Below are 25,704 nucleotides of genomic sequence, written 5' to 3'. Positions count from 1 at the left end.
TTTTGTTTGTTTTTAGTTTTTTCATTCAGTTTTGTTTATTTATGACTTGTTCGCAATGTTTTTTTTTCTGGAAAACCTATTTACAACATTAATTAACTCATTACGTTTAATATGTACATTTTCTTTTTTTAGTTTTAACAATCTTCGCTCGCAAAATTTAAGTCGTCTTCGAGAAAAAACAAAATACTAAAAAAAACAAAGTGAACGAAAAACGACAGTGTCGTAAGGAAATTTGTTAATAATCAATATAAAACATAAATCATAAGAGTAAAAGTGAGTGTGTGTGATACATCAGACGGGGTTTCTCCACGTTTCGTTGGTTAAATACATTATTTATCATTTGCTTGTTGTATGAAAATATACAAAAATAAACGATAAATCAGCGTTACTCCACTTTCGTTTTTCTCCGGTGGTGATGCGAAAAACTAGATTTTGATTGCGTATGGACGGGATGCCAAACGGTTGGTGGATACAGTAGACGTTCGATAGTTGGAACATGGTAACATTGCACCTTGGGAGTTTCGGTTTTGGTAACTTTAACGAATGACAGACGTCAAACGTCTGGAAATCGATGATAATCGGTGGTGCACCAATCGGTGCAAGATAGTGCAACTATTAATGCGAGTTGTTGCACCACCAGTGCAAAGCAGCGCACTTTTCCGTGCAAACTGTTTCACCTATAAAACAAACAGTTTAGATGAGTTCCAATCATCGAACGTCAACTGTGGCAAGCCATTTCCTTTCCAAAAGGCACGCATCACCTACTAATGTAACCTCTTAGGACCCGCGTCACTTTCGGTTTTAGAGGTCTTCCATACCAGCGAGGAGGCTGCGATTTTCCACCCATTTTTTCCGCCTCGTAGCTTCATCAGATTCACCGATATGGTGAAGCCGCAGTCAGCCAGCAGCCAACCAGCCCACCCGCTCACTCCGGTTCATGTTTTGGTTCCGCAACGCGGAGATGCTTCCGGATTTTGTGTGTACCCAATTTGTGGCGAATCGCGCGCGGCCGGTTTTACCAGCTGCCAACACAGAGCAGTGAGAGTGAATTAAAAGAGCTAGCTGCGGCAGCTTCCCTTTCATTCCATCATCGCTTTTCGCGGAATTATTTCACCGCTCATAACATGACTCAGTTTTCACCTGATGCCCCCTTTCCAGTCGCCACCCCTTGGTATAGACAGACAATGGCGTCATCGTCGAGGCAGAGGTGGCGAGCGGCGCGCAGGGGCATGGGAAACATGGTCTGTATGCCAGTGGTGTGTGCGTGCGTACGTGACCCCTTCGAGGTTCTTCGAGAGGTTGGTTGGTTGGTTGGGACCCTCAGTGTGATACAAATAAATGCAATGGGTCCCAAAAATTGGATTTTCCAAAAATGGTCGATTGACACGTTTGACGTCCGCCGTGTGATGTTGAAGGGATTACGAAGCACTTTTCCTCTGTGAGGGGAGGAACACGCGCAAGCGATGTGGAAAACGGTTAATTTTAACGAGCTTTCTTTGTCGATTGATCGAATATGGCATGGGAAGCTGGGCAAGCGGGTTATTGTTTGGTGGAATTCGTCACCTACGCGGTGGAATCTGGGGTTTCGATACGCGATCGGATGGGAATTTGGGTCACATTATGTAAAATTGTTCAAAATGAGGTATATCAAAGTGATTTGAGTTGAGTTTGAACATTTTGGATTTATTTAGGAGGAGGTTTTATGAGAGTTTTGGGTGAATTGGCGTCCGATGGAATAGGTGGCTGAATTTTGGCAACACTGCCTTCTAAGTCTCAGTGAATCGCCAATTGAAGTTCCTACTGTCAGCGATTATTAGGATAATATCTCACGAATGAAGTGCTCCATTTCAAATCTTTGGATTGCTCTGAAACTCGCAAACAGTTTTAACAAGGTTTTATAGAAGTTGTGTAACCTAATTTTGGTCGTTGCAACTATTTTGAAACCTTGAAAATATCCAGGCAATGGACCAGAAGAATGTGTACATGTTATCGCAACCCAAACAACAATTTGTAGCCCAATTCGTTTTGAAGAGGATTTGAAAACTGTCATAAAACCTAAAAGAAAATTTTATAAAATCTTGGAATTTGATATTGCTGCATAAACCGCAGTCAAGTTTCGACAAAACTGTCTGGAACATTAAAAACTCTTCGGAGTTTCTACCAGCACATGGTTGCAGCATTAAAAAGAACCTAGACAGATAACCATGAGGACTACAATGGAATTCCTAGTGAAGTTCCCAAAGAAAATAAATTAATTTTATAGGACTTCGAAAGTTTAACCATCGTTTTCGATTTTTTTTATGTAAATTTTAGAAAAAACACCAGAAGTGTGGAAACTAGCGGTTACTGCTTTGTTTTAGTAGATTTTAAGGAAATCAACTCAGTGCACATGAATTTTAGATGCATTGCAAACATTTTGGCAGAAATCTCATGTTTTCATAGCATGTTGAGGGCATTTTTCAGAATTCCGCAATTAATTGTCAAATACATTTTGGAAACTGATATACCTTCATACTAGCTGTGAAAACTACAGCGTTGTGATGGATTCCGGTCATTAAATTCAAATTTCATTTGCATTTCACAGACTTCTCAAGAAAACCTCAAGTTCATTCGGAAATTTTGATCTTTTTTTTAAGAATTTTCATCGGAATTTCGGAAGAAATTAAGAAAGTCCTAAACGATCCAGCAGGAATTCCAATTATCTGTGTTCTGGCTGATCAGCAGCGTTTTGCAGATTCTGGTAGCTAAGAAAAATCTCTTAAATACTGAAGAAGATCGAAAGCAGAGAAAACTCATTCAGAAATGTTTCTGAAACTAAACTGCTCGAAAAAAAAACTTTGAGAAATCTAATCTTCAGTTTAAAAACGCCATGAAAAATATGATGCAAGGTTGGAATTTTCAAAAGAAACTTCGAAACATCTGTGGAGTCCTATGCCATCGCTATCCACATTTCAAGTTTTATGACGGTTTTAAGGACCAAAATTAGTCAACAGAACCATTTCAAAACCAGGATTACACCACTCAAGTAACATTTTTTGTCAAACAAACTAGAAGAGGTTCTTGGCACCATCATGAAACCAAAATAAAAGGTATAATGTTTAATGACGGTTCTTAAAGCCTCACAAGACTAATAATTGGTCATCAAAATGTTACTTGGGCAGTGTTGCCACTTGTGCTCAGATTTCAACAGTAGATCCGGAAATTCTTCGATTAATTGTTTCCCAATAACTTTGCGGTGCCTTTAAAGAAGCAAAGTTGTGAATTTCGATTGCAATTTTCACATTGAAGACGTTAGCTCGCAAATCAAACAAGTGGCAATGACATAACACCTGCAATCGCTCGGCTGCAGTAAAACCCAACTCCTGTAATCACCTCGCCCAAATTAGCCCCGTTTGCTCTTGGATCACACCCAATTACCCTCACACCCCTCACAACTCATCAAAGACACACCCATGCAGATCCAAATCCGCTGGCGGATGATCCAATCGGAACGAATTACATCGAGCTGATGTGCTGAGGCCAGACGATCCAATTGCCATCAGTAACCCACAAAACACCCGCAGCAGCAGCACTGCGCATAACTTCATTAGGCCATTGTTATCGGACGCCGCACGCATTCACGCGCGCACTCGCCGCACACACAATACCCAATCGACACCAAGAGTGGGCGACCAATTGCGGGCATTGTGCGCACTTGATGCGTCCGAAAAAAAAAATTAAAACAAAACAAAGTAACCGGAGTAAGAAATTGACCGAGAAAAACGGTTTGATTGCTTTCCGCTGAAAACAAACATCGCAACGTGGTAGGCGCAGACGTAAAGAGGAAGTGCGATTACGTCTCTCGCTCGCATTCTCCGGTCTTTCTCGAACAGCAGCGTGGCGTAGCGCTACGGCGACGCGACGCGACGCGGCGGTTGATCGGGTTACGCCGCGCGCGCGGCTGCGGGGTTTAGGAAAACTGAAATATTTTGGCGCGCGGGAAGTAGTGTGAGATAATACACTGCTAATTGAGCCAGCCGAGGGGTATTTACATAAAGAAAAGCTCGCGGTAACTGTTACCTCGAAGATGAGTCGAAGGTGCGTACCTAACCTGCCTTACTATTCACCGTCGCCACTTTGGCATCCATCCGCGCCACACACACACACTTCGCGGTTGTTGATGGAAGTAACTTTTCGCATAAAAACAATATTAGTCAGTAGTAGATGAGAGCACCCCGAGGACGGTGGGGTGCTCTTTGCCTTAAGCGCGCGCTCTTTCTTCAGGCGTTTCTTTGGACGTAATGTAAGAGGAAAATTACACTGACAGACACTGGAGAGACGAGAAACAGAGATAGTCGTAGACCTTTTAAACTGTCGTCAGCGATACCTGCTTGAGGTTGCGCAACGAAACGCCCGAATTACTCTCCCGGGCACGCCAACGGTAGTTAAACCACGACGCTCACGCGCACACCGTCCGTCACATACCGGATACCTTCGAACTGACTTCTAACAAAAAAGGCAGAAAATACGAGAGACACTAACTAAATTTTACAACAACCTAATTCACACTACATGGTACAGCGACTAATGCCATCCGTGGCTGACTGGGACGCACGCCTTCTCCCATACCGGTTTCCACACCTTCTTCCACGCGGGCACTTGAATTTCCTTCCAGGCTGGGACCTTGATCTCTTTCCACTCATCCTTCCACTCCAGCTTCTTCTCGGTAGCCCACTCCTGCTTCTTCTCAATGCGCCAGATCTCGATCTTCTCCTCCTTCCACGCCTCCTCCTTCTTCTTCACCCAGATCTGCTGCTTCTCCTTGCGCCATACCTGAACCCACTCGTCCTTCCATTCCAGCTTCTTCTCGGTCTTCCATTCCTCCTTCTTCACGGTCTTGGTCACCTTCTTCCACACCGGCTTCCACACCATCTTCTTCTTCCACAGATCGTGGCTGGTGTACTCCCAACCGTGCTCGTCCTTGCCCAGGTACTTCTCGCCGGGGATGCCAACCTTCACCGTATCCGGAACCCAGATCTGCTTCCACTCGGGCACCTCGACTTCCTTCCACACCGGCACCTGAACCTCCTTCCACACCGGCTTCGTTACCTTCTTCCAGTCGGGCACCTGCACCTCCTTCCAGGCGGGGATCTCCGTTTCCTTCCAGTACGGCTTCTTGACGATCTTCCAGTCCGGCACTTTAACCTCTCGCCAGATCGGGACCTCGACCTTCTTCCAGACCGGAATCTGCTGCTTCTTCCATTCGGACTTCCAAACCTCGATCTTCTTTGATTCCCAGACCTTCTTCCAGTCCTCCTTCCAGGCTAGCTTCTTCTCCCACACGCACTTCGGCTCGTGGTGGTGATCGTCATGGCCCTTGTTGAAGAAGAACGGAGCCGGACTGCGTTTCTCGCGCACGGCGACCGGTTCATCCGCTAGAACTAATGTGGCACAGAGGCAGCCAAAGATTGCCTGCGGAACAGAGAGAGTGGGAGAAAGAAAAACAGCTTCGATTAGTTAACATGCAATAAATTGCGGTTGAATGGGGCTGTCAACGAACGGTTTGCGTGTTCACAGCCATCACCTATTCAACCCGCGGGTTTTGGTTGATTTCCCACCGAACGCGGAATTCTTTGCTGCTGGGTGCAATGGTTAAACGTTTGCCGGGGTTAGTCGCGATTCGCGAGGGGAAGAACAATGAATTGGAATTCGTTTGATTTGAAAAGGGTTACGTGGAGCTAGATTGCACCGAATTGTTTTTTTTTTGGTTTCGGTGGTGGCTGGTGGCTATGCATGCAGCTTTTACAGGTTAAGCGGGTTCAAACGTCTCGGTACCAAAGTTTGCGTGATTTAGGTAAATTTTCCTATTGTGGGTGGTGTAGATCGGCAGACAGTAACATGTATGTGGTTTCAAAGACCTTTATATGGTTTGAACAATGCATTTTTGCTGAAATATTGTTGTTATTATGGGCTACGATTCTACACCGGCTTTTAACAATGTTGTGTTGATTGTGTTTTCGAGTTTCAAGAACAAAAAGTGTCTATCTAAAAGTTGGTTGTAGTTATCTTGATTATCTGAAACGATGTGAGGTAGGTATTCCAATAAGCAAAACATATCTTTAAAAGTTTTATTTCAATCCCTCAAGTATGGTCCCAGACTCTTTCTGGATATAAGATATGAGCAGAGTATTGCGATATTGATCGGCTGCTATTAAAAGTTCACATTAAAAATCCGTTTCTGCAAAACTGAGTCGCATTCAAAATTTAAATAATTTCAATGTTCGAAAACTATTATCAAATCAATTTAAAGCTTGTATACGACCATTTGATTTCGTTTTTCCATTGGAAGATCTGCCAAGCAGTTGAGCAGTTGGCAAAAAATTGAATCAATAAAACATGAAACATTATGAAATTGACTACAGGAATCGAATAACGGTCTAGTAATTCAATAAAATGCATAGTGGTTCCAAAAATCTTTTTTTTTTGTCCAGAATCACATTTTTCACTCCGTTTGAGAGTAACACGCACAGTGGTCCACGAACCAGATTTACGAGAAAAGATGCATTCAACGCCTTCAAATGAATTTTTAGGCAAATATGGTCTTCTACAAAGCTGTCCCTAATAATAAGGCCCTCTTTAATATGTGCATGCAAATTAGGGTGGTCCAAATTTTCAAAGAAATTGGGAACCAAACTTTTTTATTTGCAAGGATAACTATATACATTTTTCGGGATAGTTGTAGGTCTATCAATTTTGAGCAAGTTTGCCAAGGACACTTTTTATGTAGCTTTAAAATTGACCGATCTAGAGGTAATTTTCTGAATAAGCTTAGGGTGGTTCAAGAAAAACCGGTTTTCTGGCGTTAACTTTCTCAGTTTCGATTTTTCATCTTGTAGAGCATTTGAAGACGCGTCGTTTCGTGCGCTAAGATGGTCGTTATCTCTTTTCGTTCAAAAGGTACAGGTATTTTTCTAAAAAATCATAGTTTTTTTTTTAAAAAAAGGTGTTGTAACGGGTTGGGGCAAACATAAAAAATATCTTTTGCGTGTATTCATAAGAAGAAATGTTGTTATAAAACATATGAAAAAATTAGAGGGGTGTTATTTTTGTAACTCAAGTGAAAAATACTTGAAAAGTGCTTATTTTTTCTAGAAAATCATCAATATCTTTTGAACGGAATGACGTAGCAACATTCTCAGCGCACAAAAAATGCGCGTTTTTGGAAGCTCTTAAAGTGGTCCTTAGCCAACTTCAACGAGAAATTTGAAACAAAAAAGATACAAACGACGCGTCTTCAAATGCTCTACAAGTGTTTCTTGGGCGACTTTGATGAAAAATTGAAACTGAAAAATTAACGCCAGAATACCGGGTTTTCTTGAACCACCCTAAGCTTACTCAGAAAAATACCTCTAGATCGGTCAATTTGTAAGCTACATAAAAAGTGTCTTCAGCAAACTTGCTCAAAATTGGTAGATCTACAACTATCCCGATGAATGTATATAGTTATTCTTGCAAATAAAAAAGTTTGGTTCCCAATTTCTTTGAAAATATGGACCACCCTAATTTTCATGTATATTAAAAGAGGGCCTTATTTTTAGGTACAACTTTGTAGAAGACCATATTAATCTAGAAAATCATTTGAAGGCACTGAATGCATCTTTTCTCGTAAATCTGTTTCGTGGACCATTGTGCAACGTCTCCACCGATGCACGAGATCAATAGTTTGACCCCAGCTAACACAAAGTCTTATATGAAGTTAAATAGGATGGTAAAGTAGAGGCCATAGATGCTCCCACGCTTTACACGCGGTTAAAAAGTGTACGTATATCGCCTCCACTTTTGCATCTTATTCAGCATCATATGCGATCGTGTGTTGACTGGGACGCTTAGTGATACCGTGTTTACATAAAATGTACTTGTTTCCATGGCCATCTAGATAATACGACACCGCTCAGACGTCAAGCGAGTGAAAACGTGGATTGGTGCATACTGAGAGCCTTTCCAATCATCTATGAGTGCAGAGAGAATATCGCAGGCATTTAAGCGAGTTCTAAAGGAAATTAGCTTTAGTTTCTTGAAGAATTTCTGAGAAAGTTGGGTGTAATCCCTGACGCTTTATCTAACCCTCGAGCGATCGCGCTGTTGTATTTTGTACAACACGCTGGAAAAATCTCGCATTTTGTACTCAGCATTAGCGTGGTGCTGGCGGTGGTAGCCAACCGCGCGAGTTACGGAAGGTTAATGCTGTTTCTTGTTAAACTCGTTGCGAAAGAAATACTCAACACGTTGTCCAGTCATGCTTATGAAATAAAAAAAAAAAGGCTTCGAAGAAATTCGTTGATTTCTCGTGGACCAAAAGTCGTTGTCCACGTTCGAATCAATTCTCAAAAGCGTAAGACACCCATGACACAGACAAACAGACGTAACACTAGCGAAATTTCCATCGACCATGCTTTCAACGGTTGCTTTTAATTCTTTTATTTAGGCACTCTCACATTGAGAGACGCGCGCATCGTTTTTCTATTGATATGACGTTCAACACTAGCACCCTCTGGTGGTGTTGTTGCACGATAATGGACTCGTGCAACATCGTCACCAGATGGTGAGCTTGAGCTTGAGCTCCAGTATCGCCAGATCAGCTACGCTCACACAATGTACCAATGAGATAGCTGCTTGGGACTAACAGGCATCATCAGTGTGTGAGCGTTGGCGATCTTATACTTTTAGGCGACAATAGCGCCTGGTGCGTCAGGGTGCAAGTCAATGCTAGTAATTTTACATTACAGATATGCGGAAGCGGCCATTGTGAACCAATCGTGCAGAAAGAACTGTCAAAGTGCCAAGAGCCAAAACGAACATTCGCCACTGATTTTTCATTAGGGCCTAACTGATATTTTCGTTTTTTCTTCAACGATCCTCCCTTTGTGTTTTCCCAGAATGTGTATTGAGTTTTCCAAAGATTTTTTGGTTGAAATACGAAGAAGACGACTAGATGTTGGTATAGAAATAAAAAGAATAATGATTTTGTTTGTTTAGATCAAGTTTTTAGCGAAAGAGAGAGTCGATGAAGAGAAATAGATCAAGTCAGTTAGGCCCTTATGAAAAATCATTGTCGACATGTTTATCATTTGTAGGGATGCGTTGTTTGAACGGTATTGCAATCAGAACTATAAAAAAATAATAATTATTTATTTTTAATATCGGAAACTTTATGGCATATGAAAATGTAGTGAAAAAGATATATTTTAATTAATTCTTCTGCCAACAACTCATGCTCATGAAGAAACTTGTGAAGCTATTCTTTTCGGAAAAACTTCCATTGCTGCTGCTTGATTCACTTCTGTCGATATGATTATCGATATTCTTTGCAATGCATTTCAGATTTCTTTGATTGCGTGGCATTTTGGAAAAAAAAAATCGACCATAATTAGCAAACGTAAACAAAACAACTTGCACCAGAATAAAGTTTGAACTTCTAGCTTTGTAGCAAGTGTTGGAAGCTGTTGTAAACAAAACAAACAGCGTTGCCGAATCGACAGTTGTAACTTCCACTCATCCCTGTATAGAGGATTTATAGTCAATGTGAGAAGCGATTGCAATCATCAAATCGCTTGTTGCCAACAGGCCGCTGAGTCCTCTGCGCCTGCACATGGTAATGCGGATGTCGGTGTGTTGGTGGGAAATGTTTATTTTGGCCACAGGGTTCATACATTGATGCTACAATGATACAGTCGAACTCTCATCCAAGTAGTCAAAAATTTCTTCATGACTTAGTTTAAAATTAAACCCACAATAATTTCAAGAAATCTATTTTATTTTCTTCTGTGCGGATTTTTCTTCCTTTTTGTTTTTTTTTTCTGAAGTTATCTGTAAAAGACTTTACCAAACATTCTGTTAATAACTTTGTCAGATTTCTCCAGGTCTTCAATTGAAAATTCCTCTATATATTTTTGCAAAGCTATCTTCTCTAAAACGTCTACAAATTCTTACAGACACTTCTGAGAAAATCATGTTTCCAGGATTCCAGGGACTGTCTTCATTAGCTGTGATTTTTAACTATATTAATTAATTAAAAACCTCAAACAAATCGATTTTGTGCTCCTCTTATTCACGAAAAAAAAAGTTAATTAAAAACGTGCAGCCAGCACTTCTTTTTAAAAATTCAATTTTGACCGAAAATTTTTAGGAGTATCGACGAAATTTTTGCTATTCAAACAGAACTAGTTTACAGTGGGGTGACACAGCTGTCAAACTCAGTACATCGCCGCACTAACCATCATCATTTTTGGTACGTCGGGTTTTGATACCCACTTTCTGGTCGGTTTACCCTAACTTGCTTTTGTTTTTCGGGTGTTGCTAGTGCTTATTTCGGAAATTACACATTTCAAACGAAATTGTAATTTTTGATGATTGTTTCTCCTTGTTTTTCACTTTGCACGATATAATATGTACCGTCGGGCAATGGTTCAGAGGGGCGAGATTGGGTCAATACATAATCTGAAATATCTCATCAAATATTGCGAATATCATTTTTGATAAAAAAGCTTGAAAATAAGGCCTTTTTAAAATGCCATTTCTAAGGCTCGACGAAACATCTCACTTTTAGGTGTATTGATATTTTTTAGAATCTCAAACTAATATCCATCATATAACCATATTATTGGTTAGTAGTATCAAATTTGATCAGATCAGAACTAGGGTATTGGTTCCCTTATTAAGCATGTGGTTCCCATTTTCATCCTACTGAAAACAAAGGAATGAAGCGTTGTTTGTATTGTTTCTTATTTTTGTATTTTTTGTTAGGAGTGAGCACGCATGAAACCAAAAAGAACGGAATCAATCGGTGCCGTAATCGCTTGTTTTCGAATAGGATGAACATGGGAGCGTGAGATTAATGATGGCACTCGTACCCTATATTGACTTGCTTTGTTGTCAATGCGAAACAAATTTGGTTCCCTTGACCCATTCTCACCTTTTTCAAGGTGTAAGAATGGATCAATTTTCATACACTTGTAGTTTTAGGGATAATTGACAAATCTATCTATATATATAAAAATGAATTTGAAGTTCCTTTGAGGCAACAAAACTCAAGAACGGATGAACCGATCAGCATGGCGCTTACACGGTTCGGTTCGTATTCGTGGTGGTTGTGTTTATATGTATAAAAAGTTACGAAAACCAACTTGAAAAGTAAGAAAATTGAAAAAGTACTGATTTTTCATGAGCTGGGAAGGAAATCAACACGATCGAAAATGAAACCAATCTAGAGTGCGGTGCAACAGTTGTCAAATCACCACAACCTAAAATGGCAAAACAACGTTTGCCGGGACCGCTAGTCCTAAATATTTTTTCCTCATATTCCAGTGATCAAATGACTTTTCCTTGCAAAGAAACAATGGCAGACAATTAAACGTTCCATAATAAATACAAAATTTCCCATAAATAATTCGAAAAGTCCCAGTGAAGAAACAGGGGTGTAAGCAGTGATAAATAACAAAAGTTCCATAAACAAATAGAAAAATGCATAAATAAATCAAAAGTTTCCATAAATAATTGATTTTTGAGCAATTAAAAACGTCAAAAATGCAATGAATAAATCAATTGTTGCAATAAAAAAAGCCAATTTTCCCACCAAATAACTTCGAATTTTCCATAAATAAATCCGATTTTTCCATAATAAATTAGAAAATTCACAATAAAAAAATATCGAAAAAGCAATAAAAAAATCAAAAAATGCAATCAAAAATGACGAAATTACCCATGAAAAACAATTGCACAAAAGTATGAGACAGTGAAATGCTGAATCGCACTTATATGATTGAATCGACTGAAAAGCTTGCGTAACTATGATTGCAATTTACCAAGCAATTGCTTGCTGTCCGAACTCGCTATCGCTCGTCGGACCTAAAAAAAGGGATAACATCTATGTTTGCATTATACCGGGCAAATTCTTGAATCTGTGGTTTGCCTAGAACCGAATCGATGCAGTTGCAGTGCATCGGATATCGGAAACTTCGGCGGCCTTCTGCCGCCTCAGTTCCTCAATCCTCTATGCGGCTTCGCCGCATGGTCTATGTAATTTTTGGCTCAAAATGCATTTACGTTTATTGCTCGTTTTTTCGACATTTATTGATAATTTATTTTTTTGTTATTGCACTTTTTGAATTATTTATTGCTTTTTAGATATTTTTTTATTGTGAATTTCCCAATTTATTATGGAAAAATCGGATTTATTTATGGAAAATTCGAAGTTTTTTGGTGGGAAAATTGGCTTTTTTTATTGCAACAGTTGAATTATTCATTGCATTTTTGACGTTTTTAATTGCTCAAAAATCAATTATTTATGGAAACTTTTGATTTATTTATGCACTTTTCTATTTGTTTATGGAACTTTTGTTATTTATTACTGCTTACACCCCTGTTTCTTCACTGGGACTTTTGGAATTATTTATGACGAATGATCACTTTCTTATGAGTCGTTTATATTTTAGCCAGAAACAATAGTTATTGAACAATGAATGTGGAAGTATGCATTTTTGACCCATTCTCACCCTAACGACGGTAGCAACGATGCAGTGTAGAAGATGATGATAAAAACAAAAACAAAAACAAAAACGCCATGTTGAATCGATGCTGGTTCTGGCCCGTCGTCATCCTTTTACTAGCTTATGATCCGACAGCTGTCAAAAATAGTGATTGTTCTAATCATGCTGCTAATTGAAAGCGTCACTACAAAATGTACCATGCGTACGGATTCAAAGTGGACAATGATTTACGAGAGAGTATGATACATCAACTTCCTCCAACAGTCAGAAATTAGTTTCAGTGAAGGTAATTGTAAAACAAACGATCAAGACGATCGAAGATGCGGCGTTTTCACTTTGTACAGGTACTCTTCGATATAACGTACAAAAAAGCTATCTCTTTGTTCGTTATATCGAAGTGGACGTTATATCGAAGCATAGAAAAATTTATTATTTTTTTTATGCTAGTGTTAATGTATTCGACGAGATATAAACCCCAAATAATGGTTTCGGTCAAATTCACAAAACCAATAATGAAAAACATGAGGTTTCACGAAAAACTCATTCCGTTTTTTGTGCTTCTATATAACGTACGTTTTGCTTCGATTTAGCGTACACTAAATTTTTCCTCAAATTGCGCTAATTTTGGGTAGCTGCAACACATCATTGATTTCGAAGTTTATCTGAGGGTTATTCCTGGGAAAAATAAAAAAAAAAGTTGTATGTTATATCGAATTCGCTATATCGAGGGTACGTTATATCGAAGAATACCTGTACCAACTGGTACAGATAACGACATAATCTTGGATAGGTTTGTCAGTGATAAAGCAGAAAGTGATTTTTTTGCATACTGTTCAACTCGTGAATAATCATTTATTATGAGCCCAAAACTCTTTCATGATGCTTCTTCAACAATGATACAATGTTTACCAACTCGAAGTTGGTTCTCGAAAATTGCAATGCAAAATAATCTGTTTAAATTGGGACAAACCTATGTCACAGCATTGTATTGTCACAACAAATGCAGGCTGCAACATTGTCATTATTGTTGCGCGAGGGCTAGAAATTGATTCGCTGGTTAGTTCCGAATATCTGTGCTGTGGTAACGGACAAGAAAGATGCAATCATGCAGGATGGAAAGGGCGAATAACTTTCTCAGTATATGAATCAAGAACGATTTTTCCCGACGTTTCGGCCTGGAGATTTGGCCTTCTTCCTGAATCGTACCATTTATCGCCGTGGTAGCGTAGGCGGAAGACACTACGGCCCTTTAAAAAGGCCTAATCCCCTGGCCGAAACATAGGAAATGTATATAAAAATCTTTTTTAATTCCAAGACTGAGGATGCCATATTTGCCCTTTCCATCAAGTGTCCAGTTATGCAACCCCATACAAAATATTTACTTCAGGACTCTAACTTCCGACTATCTCCCTATAATTCTGATTTCCAGAGCCGAGATCCGTAATTAAAAGCATGAATTGGGTGCCACATTAGGTCACATTTCTTCCAAAGTCCGGCGTGCTGGACTCACCAACGCGAACTCCCTAACAAGGTCCGCAAAAGAAAAGAAAAATGCACCGGCTCTTTTGAAGCCGCTGCTAAACAGCATGCCACAGACAAACAGACGTAACTCTTCGAGGAAATTCATCAAAAACTTTTGTCCGGTGTCATTTTCATGAGCACACTGCCACCTGTTGGTAGAACCGCGCGCGACACTGTCGGCCATGATGGATTTGGATTTGACGTTTTGCTGACACGCACACTACTACACAAATTGCCTGTAATTTTCGTTTGCATCATTCAGCAACGTGTACACTGACAAACGTCAAAGCGATCGAACACTAGCGCCTCTGGTGGAACGATCGCGCAAATCAAATGAAATTTGAATTGATCGTTAAATGCATGTGCCAAGCCGTTTTGAAGAGTGTTACGTCTGTTTGTCTGTGAGCATGCCGAACAACAAACAGCCGAACGATCCAGAAGCACATTGTTTGGATGGCACGCTTCTTTATGTCGGTTGGTGGTTATTGTAGGAGACGCCTCTCAGTCGTCCACTTTATCATACATTCGTTGCGTTGCGTAGCGCCATGCGCCATGCTCATTACTGCGCACAGCTCGCCATCGTCATCTTGTTACATGAATGTAAACCGACTTTGGTGCTTTGCGGGTGAATGCGGACAGCAATGGCTCAATCCGGATAGGTACCTACATAAGTCGACCCGGTATGGGTGACGCTTTATGACAGCCGGGGCGACCCCCAATGAATGATCGATCGTAATTTGTCGGAACAACCGCCACGCACGACTCGTGTGTGTGGCGCTGCCGCTCTACCATCCAATGAGAAGTCGCCGTGATTTATTGACGAGGCGCATCGATAACTCCCCGGTCGGAAGCACCCCAGAGTGTGTCGCCGACAAAGATGGGTGTGGTGAGACCAAAAGAAAGAAAGGTTCGTTGTCGTCGGTCCCCATAATGCCTATTCGTATGCAAATGAGCGCGCGTGCTCATGCGTGCTAATGGATGCGCTTCCAAACACTACTGGCTGTGAACAAACAGCTGAGACAAACATAAGGCACATTATGGATGGCTGTGAATTTGATTATGTTAATTTAATTAAGCCCCATGAGGTGACAAAGAGATGATCATCCAATCAAGTGTTATTTTAAATGTAGGCACGAATGATTACTCGCCGATGTTTGCGGCTTTCTCGCCTTTGTCGACCAGAGAGTGCACCCGCACTTTTTTGTCCCGCCCACATTAACCGAATAGCACTGACGGGCTACGGCTTTGGCTCCTCGTATTTTCACTCGCTCTACCGCGGCTTTGGCATTGCTTCGCTCCGCTATCTTCCTGCAGGTATCGTAGCTCACCCAAATTATTCTCGCCGGTGGCGATGAAGACGTTCTTGATGGCGCTCCAGCTCCATTGATCTTCTACGCTTCCACCTTCCGGATACCCACAGCACGGTTCTTCAGCACCTCGACGAAACACTTTTTCACCGTAGCGTCTTCCAGTCGGCGTGTTTTGAACCGGCATCCGATTTTCTTCTCCTGACGATGGATCCTCGCCATGCGTAGACGAAACTCGCCGATTAGGAGATGATGGTCGGACGCTAAGTGAGCGCTACACGTTTGTTCCGCACATCAAGAAGGCTCCGTCTCCATTTCCGGCTGATGCAGATGTGGTCGATTTGATTTTCCGTAACGCCAACACGGGAAACCCATGTCAATTTGTGTACCGGTCGATGGGGAAAGAGCGATTCCCCAATCACCATGTCATTGTCACCACAAAACTCAGCAAACAGCTCACCGTTCTCGCTCCGAGACCATGGCGTGCTCATAGTCGGAGTTGTCGCAACCAGCGTACGCGTTGAAGTCGCCCAAGAGGATCTTGATATCACCTTTCGGATGTCCACGACAGCATTCAGTTGACTGTAGAAGTTCTCTTTATTTTGCAATTAGGCAGCATCGGTTGGCGTGTAACATTGGATCATGGTAAGATTTCGAACCCGTGTTCTGAATCTGGCCACAATTATCCTCTCATTAATAGGTTCCCACTTCATGAGCGCAACGTGGACGCTGAGCAGGAAACCAACTCAAAGGTGGTGATAAGGCGTGTTCACCTCGTAGGCCAGAGTATAGCAGAATTTGACCCGACGCCAATCTGTGTTCTCCAATGTTCGGCCAACGGACTTCGCTCAGTCGTAGGATTTCAAACTTCATACGGCATGCAACATTGGCTAGTTGTGCCAGATTACCCTGCTGTGCTAGGGTTAATACAATCCAAGTTCAAATTCCTGTCCGTTGTTTTGTGCTAAAAGTCGTTGCCGTTGAATCAGTTCGAAATCTTTCATATTCGGTTTCTGTAACGGTTTTTGGGTTTCGGAAACAGTAGGTTGTTGGCCTAAGGATTCAGCCAGTAGATGCCAGAACAGACGCTATTTGAGCCGCACCTCCTTGGTGAACAGACGCTCGGGTCGTTTCTCCCCAATCTAGCTGAAGTCAGAAGGACAACAGTGTCCAGCCTTACCAGCTATACCAGCATAGCATATTTTCCCATACCTAATACATGGCACTTCGCAAAATGCCAGACTCCCCCCTCCCCCTTAAAATGCTACGTCATTTATGGACGTTCCCTGTACGCCGATTTCACTGGCGTACAGCAGCTGCATTCGGATTGCGTCGACTGATCTGCTTTAAAAAGAAACTTCATTTCAAAGTTCAGGAATTCCAGAACAAACACATATTTGGGATAAATTTGTCACAACAATTTACCGTGACTTTCGCTGTTGAATGCTACCATTGACTGCTCAAATCCAGCTCATCATCCGCGTTGTTCACTGAGGCTGCAGGGGGTCACCACCCCCTGCCGTGCCGTTGTTGTAACCGAGACAGTAGGCATGCAGTGATGTGATGACAACGAGGGCGAGAGGTCTATCGGTCTATCCGGTCGCAGTGGTAAGCTGTTCCACACATCATCACTTCCATTGAATGGTTTACGACGATGACGGACGGACAGACGACGATTGCGGCAGCGATGCGATGATGAACGTTTTTGTGGTGACGACTTTGACGGCTTATGATGCTCTGTTGTTAAAATTTATGCTCCAGGGTGTTGTTCGATCTGGTGGTGCGCTTGCGGAAGCACAGCTGACTTCATTGGTGAGGTTTGCGCAAAATTCCGATGCCGATGGTCATTGAGCGGTTTGAGTGAAGCGATGGATGACGGATCAATGTCAAGGTCGATGACGGCCTCGTAACCTCTTGTTGGGGGAGAAATTGATGGGACTGGCAGCAATATGACTGAGACAACAATCGGCGCCGTTCGCCGTTTAATATCCGGGTGCGCAGTAAGATTCATTTGGGGAAGTCACCAACACGCGCAGGAAATCAGTGACGCGTGCGGTGAAATGGGAAGTTGTTGGGTACCTGCACAGGTTGCCGTGGTAGGTATCATAGCGCAGTTGTAATGCTAGATGTTCAATGTCAGCTTTGATTGACGGGCGTAGGATTTGTGCGCTATGGGGGATTGACGGTTATGAGGTGCGCTGTTCGCAACAGAAGGCAGTAGGTATAGATCAGAAGCACTTTAGAAAACCACTTGGCCTCTTTGACCTGCCTTTCATCGAAGCTTGATCAGTATGCCACATTGATCTAGAGGTGAAAAGATTGAAAGTAAAATTACGAAACCACCTTACGGGTTGAGTGATATGACAATTTCAGACGGCGATCCATTGATACAAAACACAGAAAGATTTGCAAATTTGGACACAGGAAGCTTAAAAAGCTAGGGATTTGGGAAATTGGATTGAGAAACCATGATCGAGATCTTTAAATTTTGATTTTTTCAAGACTTCCAAATTTGCGTGGTGTATTGACTGTTAGAAAGAACGAGAGTAACTTTTCTGAGCATAGCACTTACCTACTACTATTTATGGTTACTGGCCTTTTGGCCGAATGCCATTTGGTCGAGCGCCATTTGACCAGATACCATCTGGCCGAATGGGTTGTTTGGCCGAATGCCGTTTGGTCGAATCATGATCTTGGTAAGGTGGTATGAACCTGAGAGAGAGGAGACAGCTCACTGACAGCCACGATGTTTACATTTCTTCTTCTTACTTCTTTTTACAATTTTGTGCGCCGCACAATGGTTTGAAAATATATTGTTGGTCAAAAATGATTTGCATATTGAGTTCGCTGCGACAAAGCATGGAAAATAAATGGATTCTTTGCGCTGATTGAGGGAAACTGACCATCATTATTTTAACATATTTGATCACAACAAACGGAGCCAAATTTTAATAAAATCTTTTGGATATTTGGCCACATCGCACCACCAGTGTGCAATTTTAGCTCGGTTTTCGGTGACAGTTTGTGACAGGTCCTCCTTGACATTAGGTAGCACGCAATCGAAGCCAGCTGTCTCCTCTCTCTCTCAGGTATGAACTACCAACCAAGCCGATCTGTTTAAAAGCACAGGTCATACGGCAGAAGTTTGACGCATTCGATGTATTCGTTCAATACATGGCCTACTTGCCTTATATCATCTTCTATGAAATTTTCACACTTGTTCGCAACCTAGCGAATACTATCATCTATCATTTTATTATCCACTTTGATCTCTACTCGCTTATACTCTGAGTAGAAAAAGACCGATGAAGCCATAAAATGATTAAGTTTTACATGATCAAAAGAATTCAGAGGAAGTTTTTGACATTATAGTTGCCAATATGGCTATCAGATATATTTCCTTCTTTTGATTATAGGCTATTCTTTCCAGTTTTACCATTCAGAGATAAGTTGGCGCTGAAACTGCTATACCCAAGCAACACACATGGGCACAAAACAGTCACGTCAGCGCAGGTAATGGTTGTGCAGTAAGTCTGCTAGGAGCGCGGGTTCGATTCCCGCCGCAGCTGTCAGGAAAAGTTTTCGGCTGTGCCACTGGGCGTTGCATGCTAGTCCGTTGTATAGTGTCGTGCTTTCTTCAAAGAGCGAATAGCTCACTGGAAGCATTGAACGTGTCTGTGTCTTTAAGTCACAGTAACTTCTGTGTAACCTTTGCATGCGCTGCCGTGACTGTTTTGTAACCGTGTGTGTTGCTTGGGTTCTTTCGAGTTATAATGATGTAGAGAACAGTAGCATGATAATGGGGCTGTCCATAAACCACGTGGTCATGAGGGGGGGGTTCGGCCAATGGCCATTTTGTATGGACTAATAAAAAATTTTGTATTGACTAATGACCAGGGGGGGAGGGGGGGGGTTAAAAGTCCCAAAAAAATGACCACGTGGTTTATGGACAGCCCCTAAATTGAGTTTATCATTCATTTTTCGGCTATACGGCATTCGGCCAAATGACCCGGAACCCCAAAACTGAGCCCAGGTCGGACTGCCTACGAGTCCGAAGCGATAGTTCGTCAGCCCGATCACAAAGGCATAACAAAAACATATCATAGTTGTATCAATCTAGCGTGCGCAGCTTTTTCTTCTCTCTCGCTCACTCTCGTAAATAAATATGAGAAACAAATATATGAAAGAGGGGGCATTTTGCCCCCTCTTTTATCTCGCTCTTTCTTGTGTTTATCAAAGGGAAAGAGAAGAAAGAAAAAGCTGCTCACGCTAGTGATTAGATTAAATTAGTGTGGTCATGGAAAACATGGAACATCGGCGAAGTTGACGAGCAGTCTTTGGCTCTCAAGTTGTGGAATAATGGATAATTAAACGCCAACGTAGCACTTGCTTTTTATATCCTCTCCAGAACATGTACAACGTGGAGTATTTAGTATATGTCTTAGAAGCTGTCAATTTATTATGTAAGGCCATGGAGTACTTACTGGGACTACTTCTGTAGATACTATAAGTATTTCTCTTGTAGTTCTTAACTAGGGATTTAACTAGAATATACGTAAAAACTTGAAGTATTTTTAGGCAAAGTACGTTTAATTGGCAAATTGAGAGATAAATTTGTGAAAAAATTACCACTTGTTTTGGTGGGATTCGAACCCACGACTCCGTTATCGCTAGTCCGGTGCTTTAACCAACTAAGCTCGAGTCAAGTACAAGACACTCAAGACGACCTTACAGTTGAGGTCGAAATACGTATCTGTCAAAGGATGCAAATTCTTAGTGGAATTCAAAGGAACCGTACTTAACCCGATTTTCTTTTTATTTACAGAACAAGTTACAACTCTGCAGAATAGAAAGCCAAACTGGATTCGAAGCACCACCCTAAACCGGGTCCGTATTTCACAACTTTATCTCTCTTTCGGTGTATGAGTAAGAGTGAGAAATCCTCCGAGAATTCCTTCAAAAGTTCTTCCAAAAATTCTCTCAGGCATTGCTCTATGCATTCTTCAAAATTTCTTCCAAGAATTCCTCTAGGTATATTGTCATGGATTCTTCTGAAAAGTTTTTTTTTAATTCCTTCAACAGAATTGCAGCAGTATTTCCATCAGGTTTGAAATCCATTAGCTACCTATTTTAATTGGCTGAAGACGCGGATTTTCTTGGCGGCTTGAATCATCAAATGAAACACTTTAAAATGCTTAGCTAATTCTTGATTTGCTTGCAAATCTGTTATTAGATCAAAAGAAAATTGTCACAATTGTAATTGAAATTTGGGGTCACAGTACCAAAACTTCACAAAGCTCCCGAAAGTCTCAAGTACCGTGTTAAAACCTTTTTGATTTTATGCTACTTTTATGATGTTTTTACGAATCTTCTCTAATCCATTTAAGAGAACATGCAAGTGGTGTTGGATAAAATAGTACAGTCATTGCACAATTATGGGTCACTCTGTCACAATTATTAGTCAGTCAGTTCACCATGCTATTTAAATGGAACTGACCCATAATTGTGGGTGACCCATGATTATGCTGTGACTGTACTGAAGTGTCAAATCTCATGGAATGGTAATCGGCTTTAAATGAACCTGAAGGAACACATTAAATGGTTCTGAAAAACAGGACTACAAGATGGACCACGATCATATCTCCTCAAATTTTCATGCTTATCCGTACGATGCAGGCACAGAGGGCGAAGTGGTCAAAACTTTTGGCATGATTGCGGAATGTATTTTTCAGCGATGCATTTGTACTGAAGAACGACATCTAGCTAGTTCTGCCCAAAACAAGAAACCCAACTTCTTATTAGGTACTGCAAACGTCTTAGACAGTACCTACATGAATTTGGACACAAGGTTCCTCCTTGGCATGGACATTGCAAAGACTGCGTAGATGTATAGGAATCTGCGAAGCAGTGGCGTACCTTAGCATAGAAATAAACAAAGATAGGGGAACGGAATCCACCTCAAGCGAAGTGCTCCCATTTCTTTTGATTTTCAAATATGATGAACACAGGTGCATAGGCTGAAGAAGGGTACTCATACCCTAGTAGAGATAGAATGTCTGATTTTAATGCTTTCATGAGCAAATTCGATTTTTATCCTTCATGACAACAAAATGAGTCATATTCAAGAAACATTCGGAGATTAAAGACCAGGGATTATCTTTGGTCTATTTATTTGATTCATCACAATATGTTCTCATGTAGAATTCATAAGGCATAAATACCGGAGTTATACTAATTTTGCATATGGATCGCTGTTCTGTTTGTAAGTATTAACCTATAGATTGGCTATAATTTCACTTTAAACAGATTCCACAGCATTCTTGCATCACGTTTCAATTCTGCTGAGGTAAAAGTTTCTTCCATACAAAAATCACTGTTTTTTTGAACGTGTGACGTCAGTTGAACAACGATTTTAGTTAACATTCATGTCGTTGTCACTTCACATTCTCGAGCACATTTCAAAAATATGAGTATTTCTTTTTCGATTATACCGATGTAATCAGGGTTTTCTATCACTGCGGTCCACAAACTTCGTATTGCATGTTGACAACACTCTGTTGAACGCAAAATTGTCCCACATTTACATGTCAATCACACCAACATGTTTACCAGACGACGCTTTCAGATGTCTGAGACAGTACACATAAACGTCTTCCTCAAGATCACAACGGTCCTTGTATGTTAGAACTTCGACGCAGTCAGAACCCCACACAGCTCCATATCATGCGAAATCGAAGCATTGAACTCGTCCATCGATGGTAGTAGCACCTTGGCCTTCTCGCTCAAAATGCCAATTAGTGTAATTGATGTAATCCGCACGGCGATTGTCCTGCTGCATGCTGCCTGTTTTCAACTGTTTCAGTTTGAATTTCTGCAACTTTTGTCACCCCCTTCAGGAGACTGAATTCTTCACTGACTTCATCGTCCTTTTGAGTTATTCTTTGCACATATTGATATAGTCCTTGGAAACCACCACAATGATTAGTTCTGCATCAAAGTTCCTTTCTTCTTATCACACTATGTTAGCACAATTCTAGTCAGTCCTTAGATCAGTTTCACTCTTTTGCACGAGTTTCCGTGCATTTTTCCCAGCGATTGTCACAAAACACCTGTCGATTTTCTTATACCAAGTATTGATTCCCCAAAAATCAACTCAACACTAACCAATAGCGCTAACGACCTCATCTTAGATGGTCGACGCAGCAGTTTTCCGCTAAACTAAACCAAACACTACACTTCTGGACCACGCTGGTCTTGATACTGTTAATAAATTGAAGAAGATCAACCGTTTTATACCAAAATTAAGTTTTTCTCTCCGAATGGGGTAAGTGTGCGCGCCGCCGCACGTCGTCGCCGCGCCTTGCGCTTGGAGCCCAATCGCGAGCGCGCGCGCGAAGCCTCCTCCCTCGGTAGGGTCGGTCGGTCGGTCGGATGGTCGGTTGCCGAGGCGCGCAAAAAGCTCGAAAACCCGTTCGCCCCGAATGAACACCCCACTGACTGACAGCCTGGCTGGCTGCTGACGGTGGCGCCGGCCACTGCACCGACCGGCACGCGGGGAGGGAACTCAGCCCGAGGCTCTCGCACGTACGCGAATCGAAAACGAAAGCCTTACAGCATATTCTTAGTCGCGCGATAGACGACGACGACGACGACGACGACGACGAAAGAGAGTGAGAATGAAAGAACCGGCCCTCCTAAAATTCCAAACACGCAGACGAGATTTTCAAAGTCGAATCCAACGGGTTGTAGCACGAGGTCCAATCAAAGAGTAGCACGTTACCGGAGCAGGGATGCCAAACGTGAAGACAAATGCTAGAGTATGTTGACGCCTCAAACGGAATCGCTCGGTTCAGTGCAAGTTTTTTCCTTCACCGGAACGGTCAAACAAAATTGCACGGCTAGCTCCATTTGATTATGTCCATCTAGCTGGCAGGACACTTTTCATAAAATCAAAAATAAAGACCGTTAAGTGAGTGTACCAAGTGCGTACCATAGCGTACCTAACGGGATTTTGAACGTACCTGACGAATTCTTAGAAAACAGGTGTCCTGCTGGATAGATGGTGGTTTTTTCGAAAATCTCCATGAATCTTTCCGACGCTAAGGTTTTCTGCATGTACCAACAGCGTACCTTCCGAATCTGACCTCGTTTTTTAACGTACCTCAAAATTTCCTATACCTTCTTACATAAAACTTTTCAAATTACATTATATGTTTGATAAAACAGCTTCATTGCATTCCTTGTAAAATTCTAGGTATGTTTGACCTAAAAAAGTTTATACTTAAGTTCAAATTTGACTAATTTATGGCAAAAAAAAACTAGTTTTAATAGGTTTAAGCAATATACTTGATAAACTCCTGAAAGTATGCTAACCATGTATCATTGCAAATAAAAGCCTAAATGTATGCAACAGAAAAAACACAAAAACAGCTCTAAGAGATAACTGACTGAATATAACATAACATATTGATTGAACATAGTATAAAATGAAAATAATACGAAAATAAATAATTTCGTTGAAAATTTCTCGTAAGTAATATAAATCTCACTTAACTGATATTAATTCATCCCGGCATCATTGCTAGATGTATAAAATATGTTTTGCAAGTATTCACATTCAACGTACCTCGAAAATAATTGACTTAGTTGAACTAATTCGTGTTATATAAGAGAATAAGTGAAAATTATGCTTCTTCAGAGAAATCTGTTAGGTACGATGCATAAATCTCACTGAATTGTTAATTACTCGACTTGGTATTGTTGTTGGATGTATAAAATATGTTTTGCAAGTATTCACATTCAACGTACCTCGAAAATATTTAACTTAGTTGAACTAATTCGTGTTATATAAGAGTATAAGAGAAAATTATGCTTCTTCAGAAAAATCTGAATTGTTAATAACTTGACTTGGTATTATCGTTGGATGTTTAAAATATGTTTTGCAAGTATTCACATTCAACGTACCTCGAAAATAATTGACTTAGTTGAACTAATTCGTGTTATATAAGAGAATAAGTGAAAATTATGCTTCTTCAGAGAAATCTATTAGGTACGTTGCATAAATCTCACTGAATTGTTAATAACTCGACTTGGTATTATTGTTGGATGTATAAAATATGTTTTGCACGTATTCACATACAACGTACCTCGAAAATAATTGCTTAGTTGAACTAATTCGTGTTATATAAGAGAATAAGTGAAAATTATGCTTCTTCAGAGAAATCTGTTAGGTACGTTGCAAAAAACTTACTGAATTGTTAATAACTCGACTTGGTATTATTGTTGGATGTTTAAAATTTGTTCTGCAAGTTTTCACATTCAACGTACCTCGAAAATATTTGACTTAGTTGAACTAATTCCTGTTATATAAGAGAATATGTGAAAATTATGCTTCTTCAGAGAAATCTGTTAGGTACGTTGCATAAATCTCACTGAATTGTTAATAACTCAACTTGGTATTATTGTTGGATGTATAAAATATGTTTTACAAGTATTCACATTCAACGTACTTCGAAAATAATTGACTTAGTTGAACTAATTCGTGTTATATAAGAGAATAAGTGAAAATTATGCTTCTTCAAAGAAATCTGTTAGGTACGTTGCATAAATCTTACTGAATTGTTAATAACTCGACTTGGTATTATTGTTGGATGTTTAAAATATGTTTTGTTAGTATTCACATTCAACGTACCTCGAAAATGTTTGACTTAGTTGAAATAATTCGTGTTATATAAGAGAATAAGTGAAAATTATGCTTCTTCATGGAAATCTGTTAGGTACGTTGCATAAATCTTACTGAATTGTTAATAACACAACTAAGTATTATTGTTGGATGTTAAAAATTTGTTTTGCAAGTATTCACATTCAACGTACCTCGAAAATAATTGACTTAGTTGAACTAATTCGTGTTATATAAGAGAATAAGTGAAAATTATGCTTCTTCAAAGAAATCTGTTAGGTACATTGCATAAATCTTACTGAATTGTTAATAACTCGACTTGGTATTATTGTTGGATGTTTAAAATATGTTTTGTAAGTATTCACATTCAACGTACCTCGAAAATGTTTGACTTAGTTGAACTAATTCGTGTTATATAAGAGAATAAGTGAAAATTATGCTTCTTCATGGAAATCTGTTAGGTACGTTGCATAAATCTTACTGAATTGTTAATAACTCGACTTGGTATTATTGTTGGATGTATAAAATATGTTTTGCAAGTATTCACATTCAACGTACCTCGAAAATAATTGACTTAGTTGAACTAATTCGTGTTATATAAGAGAATAAGTGAAAATTATGTTTCTTCATTGAAATCTGTTAGGTACGTTGCATAAATCTTACTGAATTGTTA

General features: G+C 40.4%; 1 protein-coding gene across 1 annotated transcript; it reads right to left on the bottom strand.

The window, feature by feature from the left end:
* On the bottom strand, nucleotides 1–22,669 carry LOC109429088 (golgin subfamily A member 6-like protein 25). The gene is made up of 2 exons (XM_029859042.2): nucleotides 22,517–22,669; nucleotides 1–5,451 (listed from the first exon to the last, which is right to left on the bottom strand). The coding sequence occupies exons 1-2, from the start codon at nucleotides 22,535–22,537 to the stop codon at nucleotides 4,564–4,566; spliced, it is 909 nt and encodes a 302-aa protein (XP_029714902.1). The 5' UTR covers nucleotides 22,538–22,669; the 3' UTR covers nucleotides 1–4,563.
* Nucleotides 22,670–25,704: the final 3,035 nt, after the last annotated feature.

The sequence above is a fragment of the Aedes albopictus genome, chromosome 2 (assembly GCF_035046485.1).
Source record: "Aedes albopictus strain Foshan chromosome 2, AalbF5, whole genome shotgun sequence".
Taxonomy (NCBI): Eukaryota; Metazoa; Arthropoda; class Insecta; order Diptera; family Culicidae; genus Aedes; species Aedes albopictus.
Note: the sequence above shows the minus strand (reverse complement) of the source record. Positions and strands in the feature narration are given on the sequence as shown.